Source organism: Helianthus annuus, chromosome 3 (assembly GCF_002127325.2).
Source record: "Helianthus annuus cultivar XRQ/B chromosome 3, HanXRQr2.0-SUNRISE, whole genome shotgun sequence".
In the NCBI taxonomy this organism is placed as follows: domain Eukaryota; kingdom Viridiplantae; phylum Streptophyta; class Magnoliopsida; order Asterales; family Asteraceae; genus Helianthus; species Helianthus annuus.
The window spans coordinates 125,741,732-125,758,665 of NC_035435.2; the positions used below are offsets into that span (position 1 = coordinate 125,741,732).

Sequence of the window (16,934 nt, forward strand, 5' to 3'; positions counted from 1 at the left end):
GATGTATGTACTAGTTTTTCATTTTGTATAGTTTATAATTTAAATGGATTTAGTGATGTTGTAGGATTAAATATTCGGCTATACGTTTATGCATGAACACTTGTATTCTTAAGAAATTAAAGAAGGCTTTAAATGATATTAATATATATGATGTTGGTTAATGCTTAAAAAAATTAAAATCATTAAATATCATTTTTCCCATCATGTTGGTTAATGCTTAGAAATTAAAATCATTAAATATCATTTTTCCCATCATGCAGTTTAATTCATTCTTTATTAATTTTAATTCATTCTTATTAATATCTTTTAACGTTAGAAATTTGATTAATTCTTATTACTTTAAATGATCTTTAATATCCATTTAATTACAATCTTAAATAATATGAAGTTATGAACATGGATAGTCACACTATTCATAACGCTAAATGAAATGGAGTTAGGAACATAGATAGTCACTATAATACTATTTTTATAGATAATTAGGTGATTTACAATTTAATTTAAGAGGTGATGATTTTAAAATTGCAATACGAAATTATAAACAAATTATATCTCTTACTTATTGGCTTTATAGTTTATACTGTTTAGATAATATGTTATGTATGCATTGATCGTATTTCATAATAACGTTTGATGGAGATGAATTTGTAGTATACAATAGTTGACAAATTATTATATTATGAAAAAGTCTGTTTAGTATTTAATATATTCATGTACATTCACTTCTGATGTGTAATACTTGTATCTGACATATAAATTTTAATGTGATTGTTCGTAACAATTTAACTAGAAATACAATATGATAAGTTTATGTTTATAGTGTTCTTATTTGATATATCAGAATAAGAAATTTGGTGCTTTATATGACATTACATGACATGTTATCATATAATTTTAATCCGTTTGATGACAAATTATAGCTATATTTTTGTAGTAAAAAATCATATATTGATTTACTTATCTTTCTTTATAAATGTTATCTTACTATTAATCAAGATGTATGATTTTATTGTGACTTTCATCATATATCAACTTTGTCCTTTATGGAACACCACTAATTTGAAAACTAACGCACACGATGTCGATAAATTAGAGCATGACCTATATTAATAGGCTTATCACTATTGCAATTTTATGTGTCTTTTATATGCTTTCACTGGCTACAAATGCTTTGTTAGACTTTCAAGGAAGATGGACACACGCCCCTTAAAGGATACATGTTAAAATGAGGGGAAACTTATTCAAGTTGCACTCTTTTTCCCTTGACTAAGTTTTGTCCCATTGGGTTTTCTTTGTAAGGTTTTTAATGAGGCAACATACCTGATCCAGAAGTATTAGGGGGAGACAATACGCGCTGCACTCTTTTTCCTTTAGCTGAGGTTTTGTCCCACTGGGTTTTCCTAGCAAGGTTTTTAATGAGGCAGCATCATCAAGCGTATTACAAGAATACTATACCATTTCATCATGTGGATAGTCAAGAAGGAGTGTTATGAATACATCATTAAGAATGACTCTCCACATCCTTAACTCCTCTTTTGTATTTACTCTTATGTTAATGTACAAGCCTATAAACGAACACAAAACGTTCATGAACATAATATATAATACTCTAACACTTATTAAATATTTTATTGTCTGTTGTGAAACGACCTACTAGGATACATGTTAAAATGAGGGGGAGACTTATTCAAGTTTCACTCTTTTTCCCTTGACTAAGTTTTGTCCCATTGGGTTTTCTTTGTAAGGTTTTTAATGAGACAACATACCTGATCCAGAAGTATTAGGGGAAGACAATACGCGCTGCACTCTTTTTCCCTTAGCTGAGGTTTTGTCCCACTGGGTTTTCCTAGCAAGGTTTTTAATGAGGCAGCATCATCAAGCGTATTACAAGAATAGTATACCATTTCATCATGTGGATAGTCAAGAGGGAGTGTTATGAATACATCATTAAGAATGACTCTCCACATCCTTAACTCCTCTTTTGTATTTACTCTTATGTTAATGTACAAGCCTATAAAAGAACACAAAACGTTCATGAACATAATATATAATACTCTAACACTTATTAAATATTTTATTGTCTGTTGTGAAACAACGACCTACTAGCAATGTATAGAGAAGAATGAGAGAATGGAAGATGGATTTCTTATCAATGGACGATTACAATTGTTGATGTTGAAGCCCACTATGATTGGTCTCTAATTCTTCTTGTCGTCCAAGAATTACTCAATGTTGGTGCATATTTGTGACAACAACTTAGATTTGGTCTTTGGATATCTTGTAATTGGTAAAATGATAAACGGTTAGCGGGTTTAGCTTTGTAATAGTTAGTTGTAATGTTTGGGCTAACCAAACCCACACATATTGGGTGTATGGGGCGAATTGGGCTTAGACCTATTCGCAGCCCATGAGGTTTTGACCTAGCCATGTTGCAAACCTGTGCTATAAATACATAGCTTTGCATTAGGGTTTAGGTTAATCAGCCAAAAACAGTTTGTAAGAGAGTTTTTGTGAAGGCACTCTAGCTTGGACGAATTTAGGGTTTGATTGATTGTAATTCTTGTGATTGATAATCGGTAAAAACCCTTTTGATAGTAATTTCTGTTTCTACTCGTTTCTGTGCTAATCTGTTCTAGAGGATTCCGCACTCTAGATTGGATTGATAATTCTGTGACGATCCATACGAACCAGGGGGACCTACAATTGGTATCAGAGCTTTAGGCTCTTGAAGAGGCTCGGTTCAGAATTGGTGGCTGCAGAAACCTGAAAAATTTCGAAAATTTTGAAACTAAAAAACTAGGGTTTTCGAAATTTTTGAATTTCTAATGTATTTCTGCGTTTTTGTTTGTGTTTGATCAGTCTGCGTATTTAATTTTGCTGTTTTGAGTGTTTTTGGTTGCAGGTTTGGTTGATTCTTGAAGAATTTTGGCTGGAAAACTTGAAGATTCGAAGATTTGTTCTTCGTGTTCTTCATTGTTTTTCAAAAATTACTGATATTTTGTTGTTTCGATTCTGCAGGAAAGTGTTGAAAGAATCTGGAAAATCTCTAAAAATTTGAAAAGATTGAATTTTCGAATTTACTGGCGTATTTAACAATTTCGCAGACTGGACCAACGTAATTGACTAACCGGCGTAGTTAAAATCCAAAGGCGACTTTGGTAACCGTGTTAATTGTCCTCAACGACATTTTCACGGTGATCAGCGACTTTACTAGTCGTCGTAATAGCGAAATTATTAATCAGCGAATTTAATCAGTGAACTTAATCAGCGAAGTTGACCTGAGCGAAATCATTGACTGGCGAAAGTTAACCAGCAAAATTAGGCAGCGAAATTGGTTAACCTGCATAATTAAACAACATAAGTGATCAGCGAATTTGAACGGCGAAATTGAGCAGCGTATTTGACTGGGTTTATCAGCGAAATTGATAGTATAATTAAGGGGTGGAATTTTTCTTGGCAAGTGTCGATAAAAATTCACTGTTTTGCAAATAAAAAAGCGATCCATAGCTCATCTCGACAAATCGTTTGCACAGTTGGATTCCTTGGATTTCATGACGGTAAGAGCATTATTAACATTGCACCTACCTTCGAGACCGCCTACAAGATGCAACAACAAGACGGGAGAAGCAGTATGGCACTTCACCTTCATACAATGTACAAAAATTAAACTTGTTATACTATCTCTAATGCAAGATTAAAATTCTTACAAAAAAAAATTGCCACATCATCTCATTATTCACTTTTTTTCCTCTTTTTTTTCTTCATTTAAAACCTCACTACTCACAAACCTTATTATCTCTTCACAAAAATGCATGCCCTTAACATTTCTACCTTCTCTGTACTCTCTCTTTCCTCTAACTCTTCATCCAAATCACAAATGCATCTCAAATGCATCGTATTGGGTTTGGTCTTAGACCATAGCCAATGCAAAGCATTTAGCTTTCATTTGGCTTATGTGGATTTAGCATTCAAGGAGGAATGCCTTGAAGGACTTTGCATTTTAGTGAAATGTTCTTGGCAAGAATGGTACATTTTCTAGGATGGTTGGCCCCTAGGTTTGTTTTGTGTTTATTTTATCCTTTTATTGTTTTAATTTATTTTGATATGCATAAATAAGTTGTATACTGTAAGCTTTAATGACTTGTATATATATATTTTTTTCATTTCAAATATAGTAATTTGACACAATAACAAAAAAATGTGATGTTTTTAAAAACGTAAGTTTATTAATGCTACTTTAGTAAAAAATAATACAAAAGTTTTAGATACGCATATATTAATGTTCATGTTTAAAAGTTGGGTTATTGGATTTTAATAATCCTAAGTTTCACCGGTTGGCCGATAATAATCCAAACTTTAAAAATTCCCTCCAATAATCCCAACTTGTAAAAGTTTGGCCGCCATTGATCCTTTTCTAACATTTTCTAACATAGGTGCACTTAAATCAAGTCTCTAGGTGTAATTGAATCTATTGAGGAGACCAAATTCTTATATGTTTGAAAAGAATCAATGGCGGCCAAACTTTTACAAGTTGGGATTATTGGAGAGAATTTTTAAAGTTGGGATTATTTTCGGCCAACTGGTGAAACTTAGGATTATTAAAATCCAATAACCCTTAAAAGTTTAAAATTTTGTTTTATAACTTTTGATATAAATAATGTGAAAATAAAAATAATGTATATTGATAGAAATAACTTAATTATTAAAAAATAAATGTAAAAGTGGTGATGATGTGGAAATATAAGTATTGGTAAAGATGTTTGTAGGATTGGAGAGAAAAAGTGTATTTGTGAAAATCTAATGTTAAAATGGAGACCATGGGGGCTAAAATGGTTAGACTTAGGGGCCAAAATGGTTAGTTATAGAGACCATGGGGGCAGATATGTTAAAATTTCTTATTTTGGGCTAATATAGTAAAAGCAATATAACCAGAGGGGCCAAAAACGTAATTTACTCTTTTGTTTTTGTAACTTTTGATATAAATAATGTGAAAATAAAAATAATGTATATCGATAGAAATAACCTAATTATTAAAAGAGTAAACTGTCATTTTGGTCCCTGTGGTTTGGTCAATTTTACCACTTTAGTTCAAAACTCAAACTTTTTGCATCTGGGTCCCTGTGGTTTCAGTTTTATTGCCATTTTGGTCCAAAAATGAAATCAGGTCATATTTGTCTTATAAAATCCTGTTATTTTGTCATTTTCCGCAGAGGCAAAATGATCATTTCTTTTTTATAAATAAATACCATATTTTATATAAGACAAATATGACCTGATTTGCCCCTGAGAAAAATGTCAAAATTGCAGGATTTTATAAGACAAGTATGACCTGATTTTCATTTTTGGACCAAAATGGCAATAAAACTGAAACCACAGGGACCCAGATGCAAAAGGTTTGAGTTTTGGACTAAAGTGGCAAAAGTAACCAAATCTCAGGGACCAAAATGGCAGTTTACTCTTATTAAAAAATAAATGTAAAAGTGGTGATGATGTGGAAATATAAGTATTGGTAAAAAATATTTGTAGGATTGGAGAGAAAAAATGTATTTGTAAAAATCTAATAAAACAGCTGACTAAACACATTTATGAGTGTATTTATCACCTTGCATTGATAATGGTCAGGGCCGGCTAAGCCCATGTGCAGGATGGGCCTGTGCACAGGGCCCAAACCAGCATGGGGCCCAAAAAAAAAACTAAAATTCCTGAATATAATAGGCCCAATTACTAGTTACAAACAATAAGGCCTGATAGGACGAGCGAACTGGGAAACAAACAGACCAAAGAACTGGGAAACAAAAAGACGCAACGTGAATGCCTGAATCGCTGAGAGTCTGAGACGCTGACCGGCTGTGATTTGACGATTCAGAGGTATGTTATAACGTTAATAACTTAATATCAGTTGCGATTCGTTTTTGATTTCATATGTTTTCAATCGGATTCGCCGATTCGGAGAATCGGAGGCATGTTGCCATGTTAACAGTTAATATATTATATATATTGCTGTATTGTATGTTAGTTTGCTGTTAGAATAAACATGCTATATATATGTAATTATGTATAAAAACTGTAATGATCTTCATCTGAATATTCATCATAAATTTATTAAACAAGACCGAAAAGGGACTAAACCTGCAAATCAGAAAAAGCAAATTAAAATTCTAGATGGAAATTCTAATTTCTTGAAGTCTTGAACCATGAATATTAGTTTGTTGTATGTTAGTTTGCACATGGGCTATTGTTAATAATAAATGAATGAATCATGAATGGTATTTAGTTCCTTTTCGGAAATTAAAATTCTAGATGGAAATTCTTTTTTTTTTTTCATTTTTTTATTGAAATATTGAATGAATCATGAATGCTATTTGTTAATAATAAATGAATGTATATTTTTTGTTAAGTGATGTCTTGTGAATATGATTGAAATATTGAATGAATGTTTTTTTTTGTTAATATTTAGAAATTATGCCTCCCGTTCCTAAATACAAATACCCATCCGGCCATCAAAAACGTAAGAAGAGGAAGCTAGAGGAAGAGAAAAGAAAGGCGGACGACGTAAAACAAAACCGAATAAACAAGTTTTTTTCAAAAGAAACTCAAAATTCTAGTTCTAGCTTGGGTGACGATAATGTGGGTCAAGAGGCTAATGTGGGCGAAGACAATGTGACCGTAGGTGAAGAAGGTAATGTGGGCGAAGACAATGTGACCGTAGGTGAAGACAACATGAACGTAGGTGAAGATAATGTTAATGATACCGTAGATGAAGATGATGTTAATCCGGTTCCGGATATTGATATTTTTGATCCTAGAAATTGGGGTGGGCTTAGTAATGACATGATTAAAGAGTTGGTTACGAAAGGTCCAAAAAGAGATATGGATGTTAAGGGCCCCGTGGATAAATTTGGAAGACATTTTTCTAATACCATGTACACTAGAATATTATCAAATAGGGAGACGTGCGATAGAGAATGGCTAGTGTATTCGAAAAAACTTGACAAACTCTATTGTTTTTGTTGTAAAGTTTTTAGAACGCGGCATCCGAAAGGTGGGTTGGATGATGAAGGTTATAACGATTGGAGACATGCCAGTGGTAGACTTAAAGAACATGAAGTTGGTTTAGAACATTTCAAGAACATGCATGAATGGTTTGAATTGCGGCAAAGGTTGAAATGCAAAGAAACAATTGACAAAGGGGCATATGAGCACTTTAGAAAAGAAAAAGATTATTGGAAACAAGTCATCTTAAGGATTATTGCACTTGTGAAGTTTCTTGCAAAATATGGCTTAGCGTTTCGTGGGTCAAATGAGAAGTTGTATCAAAAAGGAAATGGAAACTTTTTGGGTTTGGTTGAGATGTTGGAAGAGTTTGACCCGATTATGAAAGAACATGTGCGCCGAGTTTTGAATGAAGAGTGCCATGTACACTTTCTTAGCCACAATATTCAAAACGAGTTGATACAATTATTAGGGGATAAAGTTAGAACCGAAATCATCAAGAAAGTTAAGCAAGCAAAGTATTACTCCATCATCCTCGATTGCACGCCTGATACAAGTCACCAATAGCAAATGTCCATAATTGTGAGGTATGTGAATTTTAACTCTAGTTCTGTGACCATTGAGGAATCCTTTTTAGGTTTTTTGGTTGTTGATGATACCACGGGTTTAGGACTTTTTGAAGTAACATGTAAGGAATTAGAGTCGCTTGATCTTGATATTGGTGATATGCGTGGTCAAGGCTACGATAATGGGGCAAACATGAGAGGAAAAAACAAAGGAGTTCAAACTAGATTTTTAGAAAAAAATCCTAGAGCTTTCTATAGTGCTTGTGGTTGTCATAGTCTAAATCTAGCATTGTGTGACATGGCTAACACAATTACTAAGTCTAAGGAATTTTTTGGAACAATACAACGGTTATATACTATCTTTGCCCATTCTATTAATAGATGGCAAATTTTGAAAGACAATGTTAAAGGATTAACTCTTAAATCATTGTCTACAACTCGTTGGGAAAGTCGTATAGATAGTATTAAGCCTATAAGAACTCAACTTGGAGATGTAAGAAAAGCTTTGCGAGAAGTTAGGGGGACGGATAGAGATGCTAAAATCATAAGTGAAGCTAAATCATTAGAAGAGTATGAACTTGGTGATTTTGAATTTTTGGCACAAATTGTCATTTGGTTTGAATTATTATCAAAGGTGAATGTGGTGAGCAAACGGTTGCAAGCAAAAGATGTTGTTCTTGATGTTGCTATTGATGAAGTGGACAAATTAATTAAATTCTTTAAGAATTATAGAGAAGTGGGGTTCTCTAAGGCACTTGATGAAGCTAGAGAAATTGCAAATGAAATAGGTGTTAATGCGGAATTTCGTCAAAAACGTGTGATATATAGGAAAAAACAATTTGATGAATCATCAAGTGTAGAAGAAGTAACATTTTCACCCGAGGAGGATTTTAGAGTAAATTATTTTTTAAGTATTGTTGATCAAGCTATTTTTTCACTTGAAACAAGATTTGAACAATACCAAAAATTCGAAAAAATATTTGGGTTTTTGTTTCCTAAAAAGTTGAAGACTCTTGATGAAGCCAAGCTTAAGGAGTGTTGTTATCGCCTTGAAGATGCATTGAAGTATGAAGGAGAATCCGATATTGATGCTAAAGAATTGTGTACGGAGTTGAAGTTGATTACTACATTTTTACCGAGACACATTGACAACCCTTTTGACGTTTTAGACTATATCTTCCAACGCAGTACTACTTATCCTTATGCTATAAATGCATATAAAGTGTTGTTGACAATTCCGGTAACCGTGGCATCGGCAGAAAGAAGTTTCTCAAAGTTGAAGTTGTTGAAGACCTATTTACGTTCTACAATGTCACAAGAAAGGCTAAACGGGTTGGCGACAATATCTATTGAAAGTGAAATATTAGATACTATGGATTACAAGGAGTTGATCGAGAACTTTGCTTCAAAAAACGCTAGGAGAACCACACTGTTTGCTTAGCAAGTAAGTTCGATACTTTGATCATTTTTGCTACACTATTTTTGTTAATTTGTTTTATCTATTTCATAACAATTATCGTAGTATTATGAATTTTTAGTATTTATATATATATGATTGAATGATTGATGGGTTTATGTTATATGAAGATTTGCGAATAGCCGAATAGGGCCCAAATTTTTTATCTCGAACAGGGCCAAAAAAATTTTTGTGATTTTCGGAGACGGCCCTGATAATGGTGTTAGTCACTTAGTTTGTAAAATGATAAAAACGCATATGAATTTGATAAATTAGAGGAGAAATAAAACACTAATATATTTCACTTCCTTTTTATTTAATAATAATATATAAGTCTCAGTTTGACAATCAAAGTGCTAAAGCATGCCAAGAAATATCAAAAAGTATTATTCGCAAGGCTATAGTTGGATTAACCATCCAAAGATTTATAAAATTAGTTATCAAAGCACCAAACAAATGTCCTTACTATTTTATAAGATTTTTAAAGTAGAAATGACCCACGCTCTAATCATACGAATCTTAAAGTGATGACAGTGCAAGAGGCATGCTCTATATTTACATTAAATTAAAACCTATATAAATTAGCAAACTTTTTGTGCATAAAGACTTGTAAGTTGTGTTTTGGGTGTTTTCTAAAAAAAAACTTGATTTTTTTGTTTAACCCAAAGGTTTGTACATTTTCCAATTTTAAACCTACATAATTTGTTTTTTTAACTTTAACCCAAAACTTTTCATTATTTGCAATTTAACTTTACAACTTTTATTACTTATACTTTTCATCTTTCGCAAATTTTCGTTTTACGTATAGTTCTAAAATTTTCGAGTTAATACGACGCAACGTGCATGTGTGGTTCAACGTTTTTACCTCTATTTTTCCATGTTTGACAGGTTCGTCGCAATGCGCATATTATAGGTCGAGTCAGTGTTGGTTGTCGATGACAGTTGTGTGACATTAGTACTATTTGACACCGTTTTACGCCCCGCCGCAACGCGGGGTGTGCTTTGGGGATTTTTCAAAGAAAAAATTGTTATGTATATGGTTATCGTAACGTTGGCTTTGGGGGTTTTCCAAAAAAAAATTGATTTTTTTTTACTTTTCATGCAAAAGTATTTCATAAATTACTTTTAACCCAAAAGTATTTGTTTTTTACTTTTAACCCAATTTTTTTTATCTTTTACTATCTATCCTCATAACTTTTTTTACTTTCAACTTTGGTCCTTTATAGTTTTCATTTTCCGCAAATTTTGCGCTCTATGCTTGGTTCTAAATTTTGTGACTTAACACATCACAGCGTGCGTCTTTGGCTTAACGTTTTTACGTTTCGTTCTAAATTTTGAGAGTTAACACGACGCAACGTGCGTGTGTGTGTGGGTGAACGTTTTTACATCGTCTATTTTTACCCCGTTTGACAGGTTTAACATAACGTGTGGATCGTAGATCGACTTAGTTATAAATAAAGAATCCCCGCCGCATTGTGGCGGGTCATAATCCTAGTTTTATCAAAAGGTTACATAAACAACCAATTAGGCCATTACACACACGTTTATAATAGTTTGACCAAATTTTAAAATTATATAGCGTAGAACTATGGATAATATAATTTAACACACGAAAATATGTCAATGACCTCTAGTTCAAGTGGTAGGAGGATTTGAGTTCTTCTTTGAAGACTCAAGTTTAATTCTCATTTGATGCAAAAAAGAGTGAGACATTAGTGGGTGGTGATAGGTGACCCAGGGAAACTTGGGTTCAATCCTTGAGCTAAACAGGTTTTACTGGTAATTTACCGCCGTGTCTACGGGTGGGTGGGTTACTAGGTTTTCATGGCCGGCCCTGAGGGTGGGCGGGGAGGCCCACCGGCTAGGGCCTGATATTTCGAAGGGCATATTATTTTAAAAAAATCCGATATTCATATGTAAAAAAGGTAAATTAATAGGGTATACCTATATCAACACCAACATAGGCCCACTTACAAAACTATTTTTCTTGTTTATATTAGTTACTAGGTTATAACCTCGTGTATTACACGGATTGAATAAATGAATTTTATATACCAAATAACAAAACATTATCTTTTTAAAAGCCTCCTTTATTGCACGGGTTGAAGAAATGTAATTTTATATATTAAATAATAAAATAAGTTATATCTATAAGAACCATATGTATTATATGGGTTGAATAAATGTAATATTATATACCAAATAATTAAAAAAAAATTATATCTTTAAAACCATTGTATTACACGGGTTGAATAAATGTAACATTGTTTACCAAATAATAAAAAAATTTATATTTTTAAAAACCCTCGTGTATTACATGAGTTGAATAAATATGATTTTATATACCAAATAATAAAAAAAATATATTTAAAAAAACTAACGGATTTTTTATATTTAAAGTAGGATAAGAATGAATATTAATCTAAACTAACGGATTTTTTTATATTTAAAGTAGGATAAGACTGAATATTAATCTTTATTTATTTAGTTAATATAAGATTGAAAAATCATATGATTGAATAGGTGGGAGGTTGTATTATAATAAATCGGTTAACCGTACTGAATGATAAAGATAATAGTGATTGTTGAGCAAATTAATTAATCGAATTTAACAGAAACATTTGTGATGTTAGGCAGATTTTTTCATTGTCATTAGGTTTATATCGCTTAATACCCAATTGCGTTAAGGCCTAAAGGCACGTTTTTTCGAGTTCGAACAGGGTACAAGAATTCTCGAGGCCGGCCCTGTAGGTTTTTCTCGGAATTGGTGGTGGATGACTCGTGATACTCTTGGAGTACTCCGTTTGTCCAGTGAGTGCTCCGAAAGTGCTCGAAATTTATTTGTTGACCGTTAAAAAAAGAAAACATGAACATATGATAAATAAACTTGTTTAATTCTAAATTACTATAAACATGAAGATATATAAGGTGTGGATTATGCTAAAAAATTGTTTTATTCTATAAAGATGTAGAAAGGAAAAATCATAACAAGGTGTCATTCGCTTTTTTTCAACATGGTGTAGTTCATTTTTTATTTCTTAGTGTAAAAGTTATTATTATTATTAGAAGCCAAACTGTGAAGATAATGCACACCAACATGGCAACTTAGAGAAATATTAGGAATAGTTTAAAGACCAAACAGTGAGATTTGTGATATGATTCACACGTGTAAACCACAGAATACACACATGGGATGTTTGCACGAGTCAAAAATTCGGTGCACGTGTTGAAACATTTGACAAGCGGCGAGTGAGAGATGAGATGTGTGAGCCGAATATTTTGGGTTGGTGGAGTGTGGTCCCATCTGTTTACTTTCACATGACACAATCAAACACATAGCTCCAGCTGTTAGGTTGTCATTTGCAAATATCGACGATAAATAAAATGAAACTGAACCTGATAACACCTCCCGACCTTAGCTCAGTTGGTAGAGCGGAGGACTGTAGTCGTAATTGATAGTAATCCTTAGGTCGCTGGTTCGAATCCGGCAGGTCGGATTTTTTTACTTTTATTTTTATCATTCTATTTAAGAGTGATTTGTGGGTCATCTCAAGTCTCAGCATAAGAAAGAACAAATGTTACTTCGCTTGGACTTGCTCGAACTACTAGGATTTATATTTTGGTATACTGTGGGTTAGACCATGTGTAGTGGTTAACATCTCATATTTGGACGTTTTGCGCCATGTGGCAGCTTAGTCAGCAATGAGACATTATGTGGCGTTTTCTAAAATGGGTGTAGTGGGGATGTGAGACATTATGTTAAATGAGATGTAATATAATTAAATAAAACAAAAACCATCAAAAAATCTTATTGGACAAAGAATATGAAGATGAAGGGTGATTGGACAAAATGGGAGCAAGGCGTGGAATATACAACGCCAAAGAACCAAAATTAAAAAAAAAAAAAAAAAGAACCGCCCCGGGGGGGCCGTCGTTGGGCGTTTTCAAGCATAAAAACGTCCCGGAATGTAATGAGTACGCACGGTCTTATAACTTACCATCGTAAAATGACGTGCAACCAGGCAGTTTAGGAAGCCGCTCAACCTAAACTAGGGGTGAGTAAACTTTAACCGATAATCGAATCAAATTAACCGACGGTATTCCAGCAATCGTTGCTGCTGTTAAAAATCCAATAGAACCACAACAAATCGTTCCTAGCAAACGTATTTCTGAAGATAACTTCAGTAATAGCGTAAACGGAGGCAATGATCATGTTAATCATGATAATGAACCACGGCAAGCTCCTCCCCCTAAGAAAATGAAAGCTGCAACGCCTGGTTGCACTTACAAAGAATTTCTTGCTTGTAAACCCACTGAGTTTGCAGGCAATGAAGGAGCGACTGCGGCACTACGTTGGTTAGAGAAAACCGAGGCAGTAATTGCCATAAGTAAATGTGCTCAGGATGATCAGGTCATGTACGCGTCAAACCTTTTCAAAGAAGGGGCGCTAGAATGGTGGAATATGGTGTTACAAGCAAAAGGAAGAAGGATGGCGTATGCTATGAACTGGGAAGAATTTAAGAGCTTTGTAGAAAGAAAATTTTGTCTCGAATATGAAAAGGAACAAATGACAAATAAGTTTTTAACCCACCGGATGGTGGATGTAGATTGTCGAAAGTATACTTCGACATTTTTCGAGTATGCTCGAGTAGTACCAACCCTGGCTTCGCCAGAGCCGGTACTTATTTCTCGTTATATTTGGGATTGATTGCTGAAATCCGTAATATCGTCAAGGCTGCGAAACCTCGCACGATTGATGATGCGGTGGATTTAGCCAATACTCTGACTGACGAACTAGTACGGACAAGAGAAGAAAATAGAAGGAAGGAAGTAGCCCAAGAGATTACCCAAGGATTCCGTCCGGGTAACCATAACAATTTCAAGAAAGGAGGAAATGGGCAATCTTCCACTAGCCCATTTTGCAATTCTTGCAAAAGAAAGCATTTTGGAAGATGCAAAGGATATTGCAATTTTTGCAAAATTCCGGGGCATCAAGAAGAAGACTGCAGGAGGAAGAGATTTTCAGTCTGCTACAACTGTGGAGAAGCTGGACATCTTAGGCCAGATTGTCCAAAACTGAACAAACTATCAAACAATAAAGCTAAACCTGCAGAAGAAGCAAAAAAGGAATGTAAGAGCCTTCCAACTGACTGCTCAGGAAGCAGAGCTCATTCCAGATGTGATAGCCGGTACGTTCTTAGTTCACAACGTTTACACAAAAGTATTATTTGACTCTGGTGCAAACCAAAGTTTTATAAATATTTCATTCTGCCAAACTCTTAACTTACTTTTAACCAGCATTAGGCAAATTTCTACAGTAGAAATGACAGATAGGAATTCAGTTAATAAGGTTCTGCAAAACGTAGAAATAGAACTTTTAAGTCATAAATTTCTGCAACCCCATTATCTATGAAATTGGTTGAATTTGATGATGTGTTAGGAATGGATTGGTTAGTAGCCAACCATGCTCGAATTCTCTGTGATAAGAACTTTATAGAAATTCAGGCACCCGCCGGAGAAGTAATTGTGATTACAGGAAATAAACCACGTAAGGTCACGAAGTTCATATCAGCAATGAAAGTTGCTAGTTATGAACGAAAGCAAGGAATAGTATATATGATTTCAGTAATCATTAGTACTAAGAGTAAAGAACTTAAGGAAATTCCTGTAGTTTCAGAATACCCAGATGTATTCTCAGAAGAGTTACCAGGATTACCACCAGATAGGGAGATAGAATTTAGGATTAATCTAATTCCAGAAACTATACTGATAGCCAAGGCACCTTATCAGTTAGCACTCACAGAAATATTAAAACTGAAAAAGCAATTAGATGAATTACTAAGTAAAGGTTTCATACAACCTAGTTCATCCCCTTGGGGAGTACCAGTGTTGTTTGTTAAGAAAAAGGATGATCCGATGAGAATGTGTATTAATTATAGAGAATGGAATAAGGTTACAATTAAGAATCGATACCCATTACCTAGGATTGATGATCTTTTCGATCAACTTCAAGGAGCTAGATATTTTTTCTAAGATATACCTACGTTCCGGATATCATCAATTAAAAGTACAAGAGAAAGACATACCTAAAACTGCTTTCAGAACTAGGTATGGTCATTACAAGTTTACAGTCATGCCCTTCGGATTAATGAATGCACCTGCAGCATTCATGGACAAAATGAATAGGATCTGTAAACCATATTTGGATAAATTTTTAATTATCTTCATCGACGATATACTTATTTATGCCAAAAGTCAGGAAAAACATTATCAGCACTTGCATGCAATATTAACTTTGTTAAGAAAAGAGAAGCTTTTCGCCAAATTTTTCGAAGTGTGAATTTTGGCTGCCAGAAGTACAATCTCTGGGTCATATGGTGAATCATGAAGGTATTCACATAGATCCTGATAAGATAGCAGCAATTACCAAATGGCAGGTTCCGCAATCCGCAATGGAAATTAGGAGTTTTGTAGGTTTAGCCGGATACTATAAATGATTTATTAAGGATTTTTCCAAGATAGCTATATCATTAACTAAGCTAACCTGTAAAAACAGTTAAGTTTTAATAAGGACCTAAACAAGAAGAAGCCTTTAGGATCTTAAAGTATAAATTAACAAATGTCCCAATCTTAGCCTTACCAGAAGGAATAGAAGATTTTAAAGTGTACGGTGATGCTTCAAAGCTAGCATTTGGATGTGTGTCAATACAACGCAAAAAGGTAATTGCGTATGCATCAAGGCAATTGAAAAAGCACGAAGAAAACTATACCACTCATGACTTAGAATTAGGAGCCATAAGTTTTGCCCTTAATAATCAGAGACATTATCTGTATGGAAGTAAGTTTACTGTCTATATGGGTCATAAGAATTTAAGATATATATTTGAGCAAAAAGACTTAAACATAAGGCAAAGGAGATGGATGAAAATCCTAAGTGACTACGACTGTGATATTCAGTATCACGAAGGAAAGGCTGAAGACGGCTAGAGATCGCCAGAAGAGTTATACAGATAATAGACAAAAGCCGTTGGAGTTTCAAGTTGGAGACAAAATGCTATTGAAAATATCTCCTCGGAAAGGAGTTGTTAGATTCGGTAAGAAAGGAAAGCTAAGTCCAAGGTACGTAGGACCATTTCCAGTGATCCAACGTATAGGACCAGTTGCTTATCGTTTACAACTACCAGAAGAGTTAGCTGGAGTACGTGATGTATTTCATGTATCCAATCTCAAGAAATGTTTATCAGACGAATCCCTGGTAGTACCTCTTCAAGATATAGAGGTAAATGAAAAAAATTGAAATTTGTAGAGAAACCACCACAAATAGAAGATAGAAATATCAAGTTTCTCAAACACAAACGATTAGGGTTAGTTCAAGTATAGTGGGATTCAAAGATAGGACCCTAATACACTTGAGAGCTGAAATCAGAAATAAAGCGGAAATATCCTCATTTCTTCCAATAAATCTCGAGGACGAGATTTTTCTTAAGGTGGGGAGGATGTAACAACACTCACCAAAATTATTAATTTATTATTTTATTTGTTTAATAGAAAACCCTAATTAAGAAACCCAAGCAATTCTGCATAAACCCTAAAATTTTTAGAACAATTGGAATTAGCATCAGGGCCCCTAAAACTTAAGAGGGGTAAACCCTAGCCAACGATTATCCTTATAATTTGCTGTAGGAATTGAATTTCATCGAATTATGACTCACCAAGGCTATGTTGGACACGAACCTACCCTACCCTAAATGGACACCCCAGGCGATACGCAGCACGTGACACGGATTCTTCCGCGACTAGCGGGAGGCGCCAATTTTGGGTATAAATAGAGGGGCCTGGCACTTGCATTCTGTTGATTGTTCGACGTTAAAATTCAAAATATACTACGAGATATTAGCTGATTACTATAAAACACACAC

General features: G+C 33.9%; 2 protein-coding genes and 1 non-coding gene across 3 annotated transcripts; all 3 read left to right on the plus strand.

Annotated features, from left to right (window-relative positions):
- The first annotated feature begins 6,462 nt into the window (after window positions 1–6,462).
- Window positions 6,463–7,560, plus strand: LOC110931896 (zinc finger MYM-type protein 5-like). The gene has a single exon (XM_022175267.1). It carries the CDS (start codon window positions 6,463–6,465, stop codon window positions 7,558–7,560), a length of 1,098 nt encoding a protein of 365 aa, XP_022030959.1.
- Window positions 7,561–7,563: 3 nt separating this feature from the next.
- On the plus strand, window positions 7,564–9,000 carry LOC110931894 (zinc finger MYM-type protein 1-like). The gene has a single exon (XM_022175266.1). The coding sequence runs from the start codon at window positions 7,564–7,566 to the stop codon at window positions 8,998–9,000; it is 1,437 nt and encodes a 478-aa protein (XP_022030958.1).
- A 3,424-nt stretch (window positions 9,001–12,424) lies between these two features.
- On the plus strand, window positions 12,425–12,512 carry TRNAY-GUA. Its single transcript is given in 2 exon segments — window positions 12,425–12,461; window positions 12,477–12,512. It is a non-coding gene; the product is annotated as a tRNA-Tyr (tRNA).
- Window positions 12,513–16,934: the final 4,422 nt, after the last annotated feature.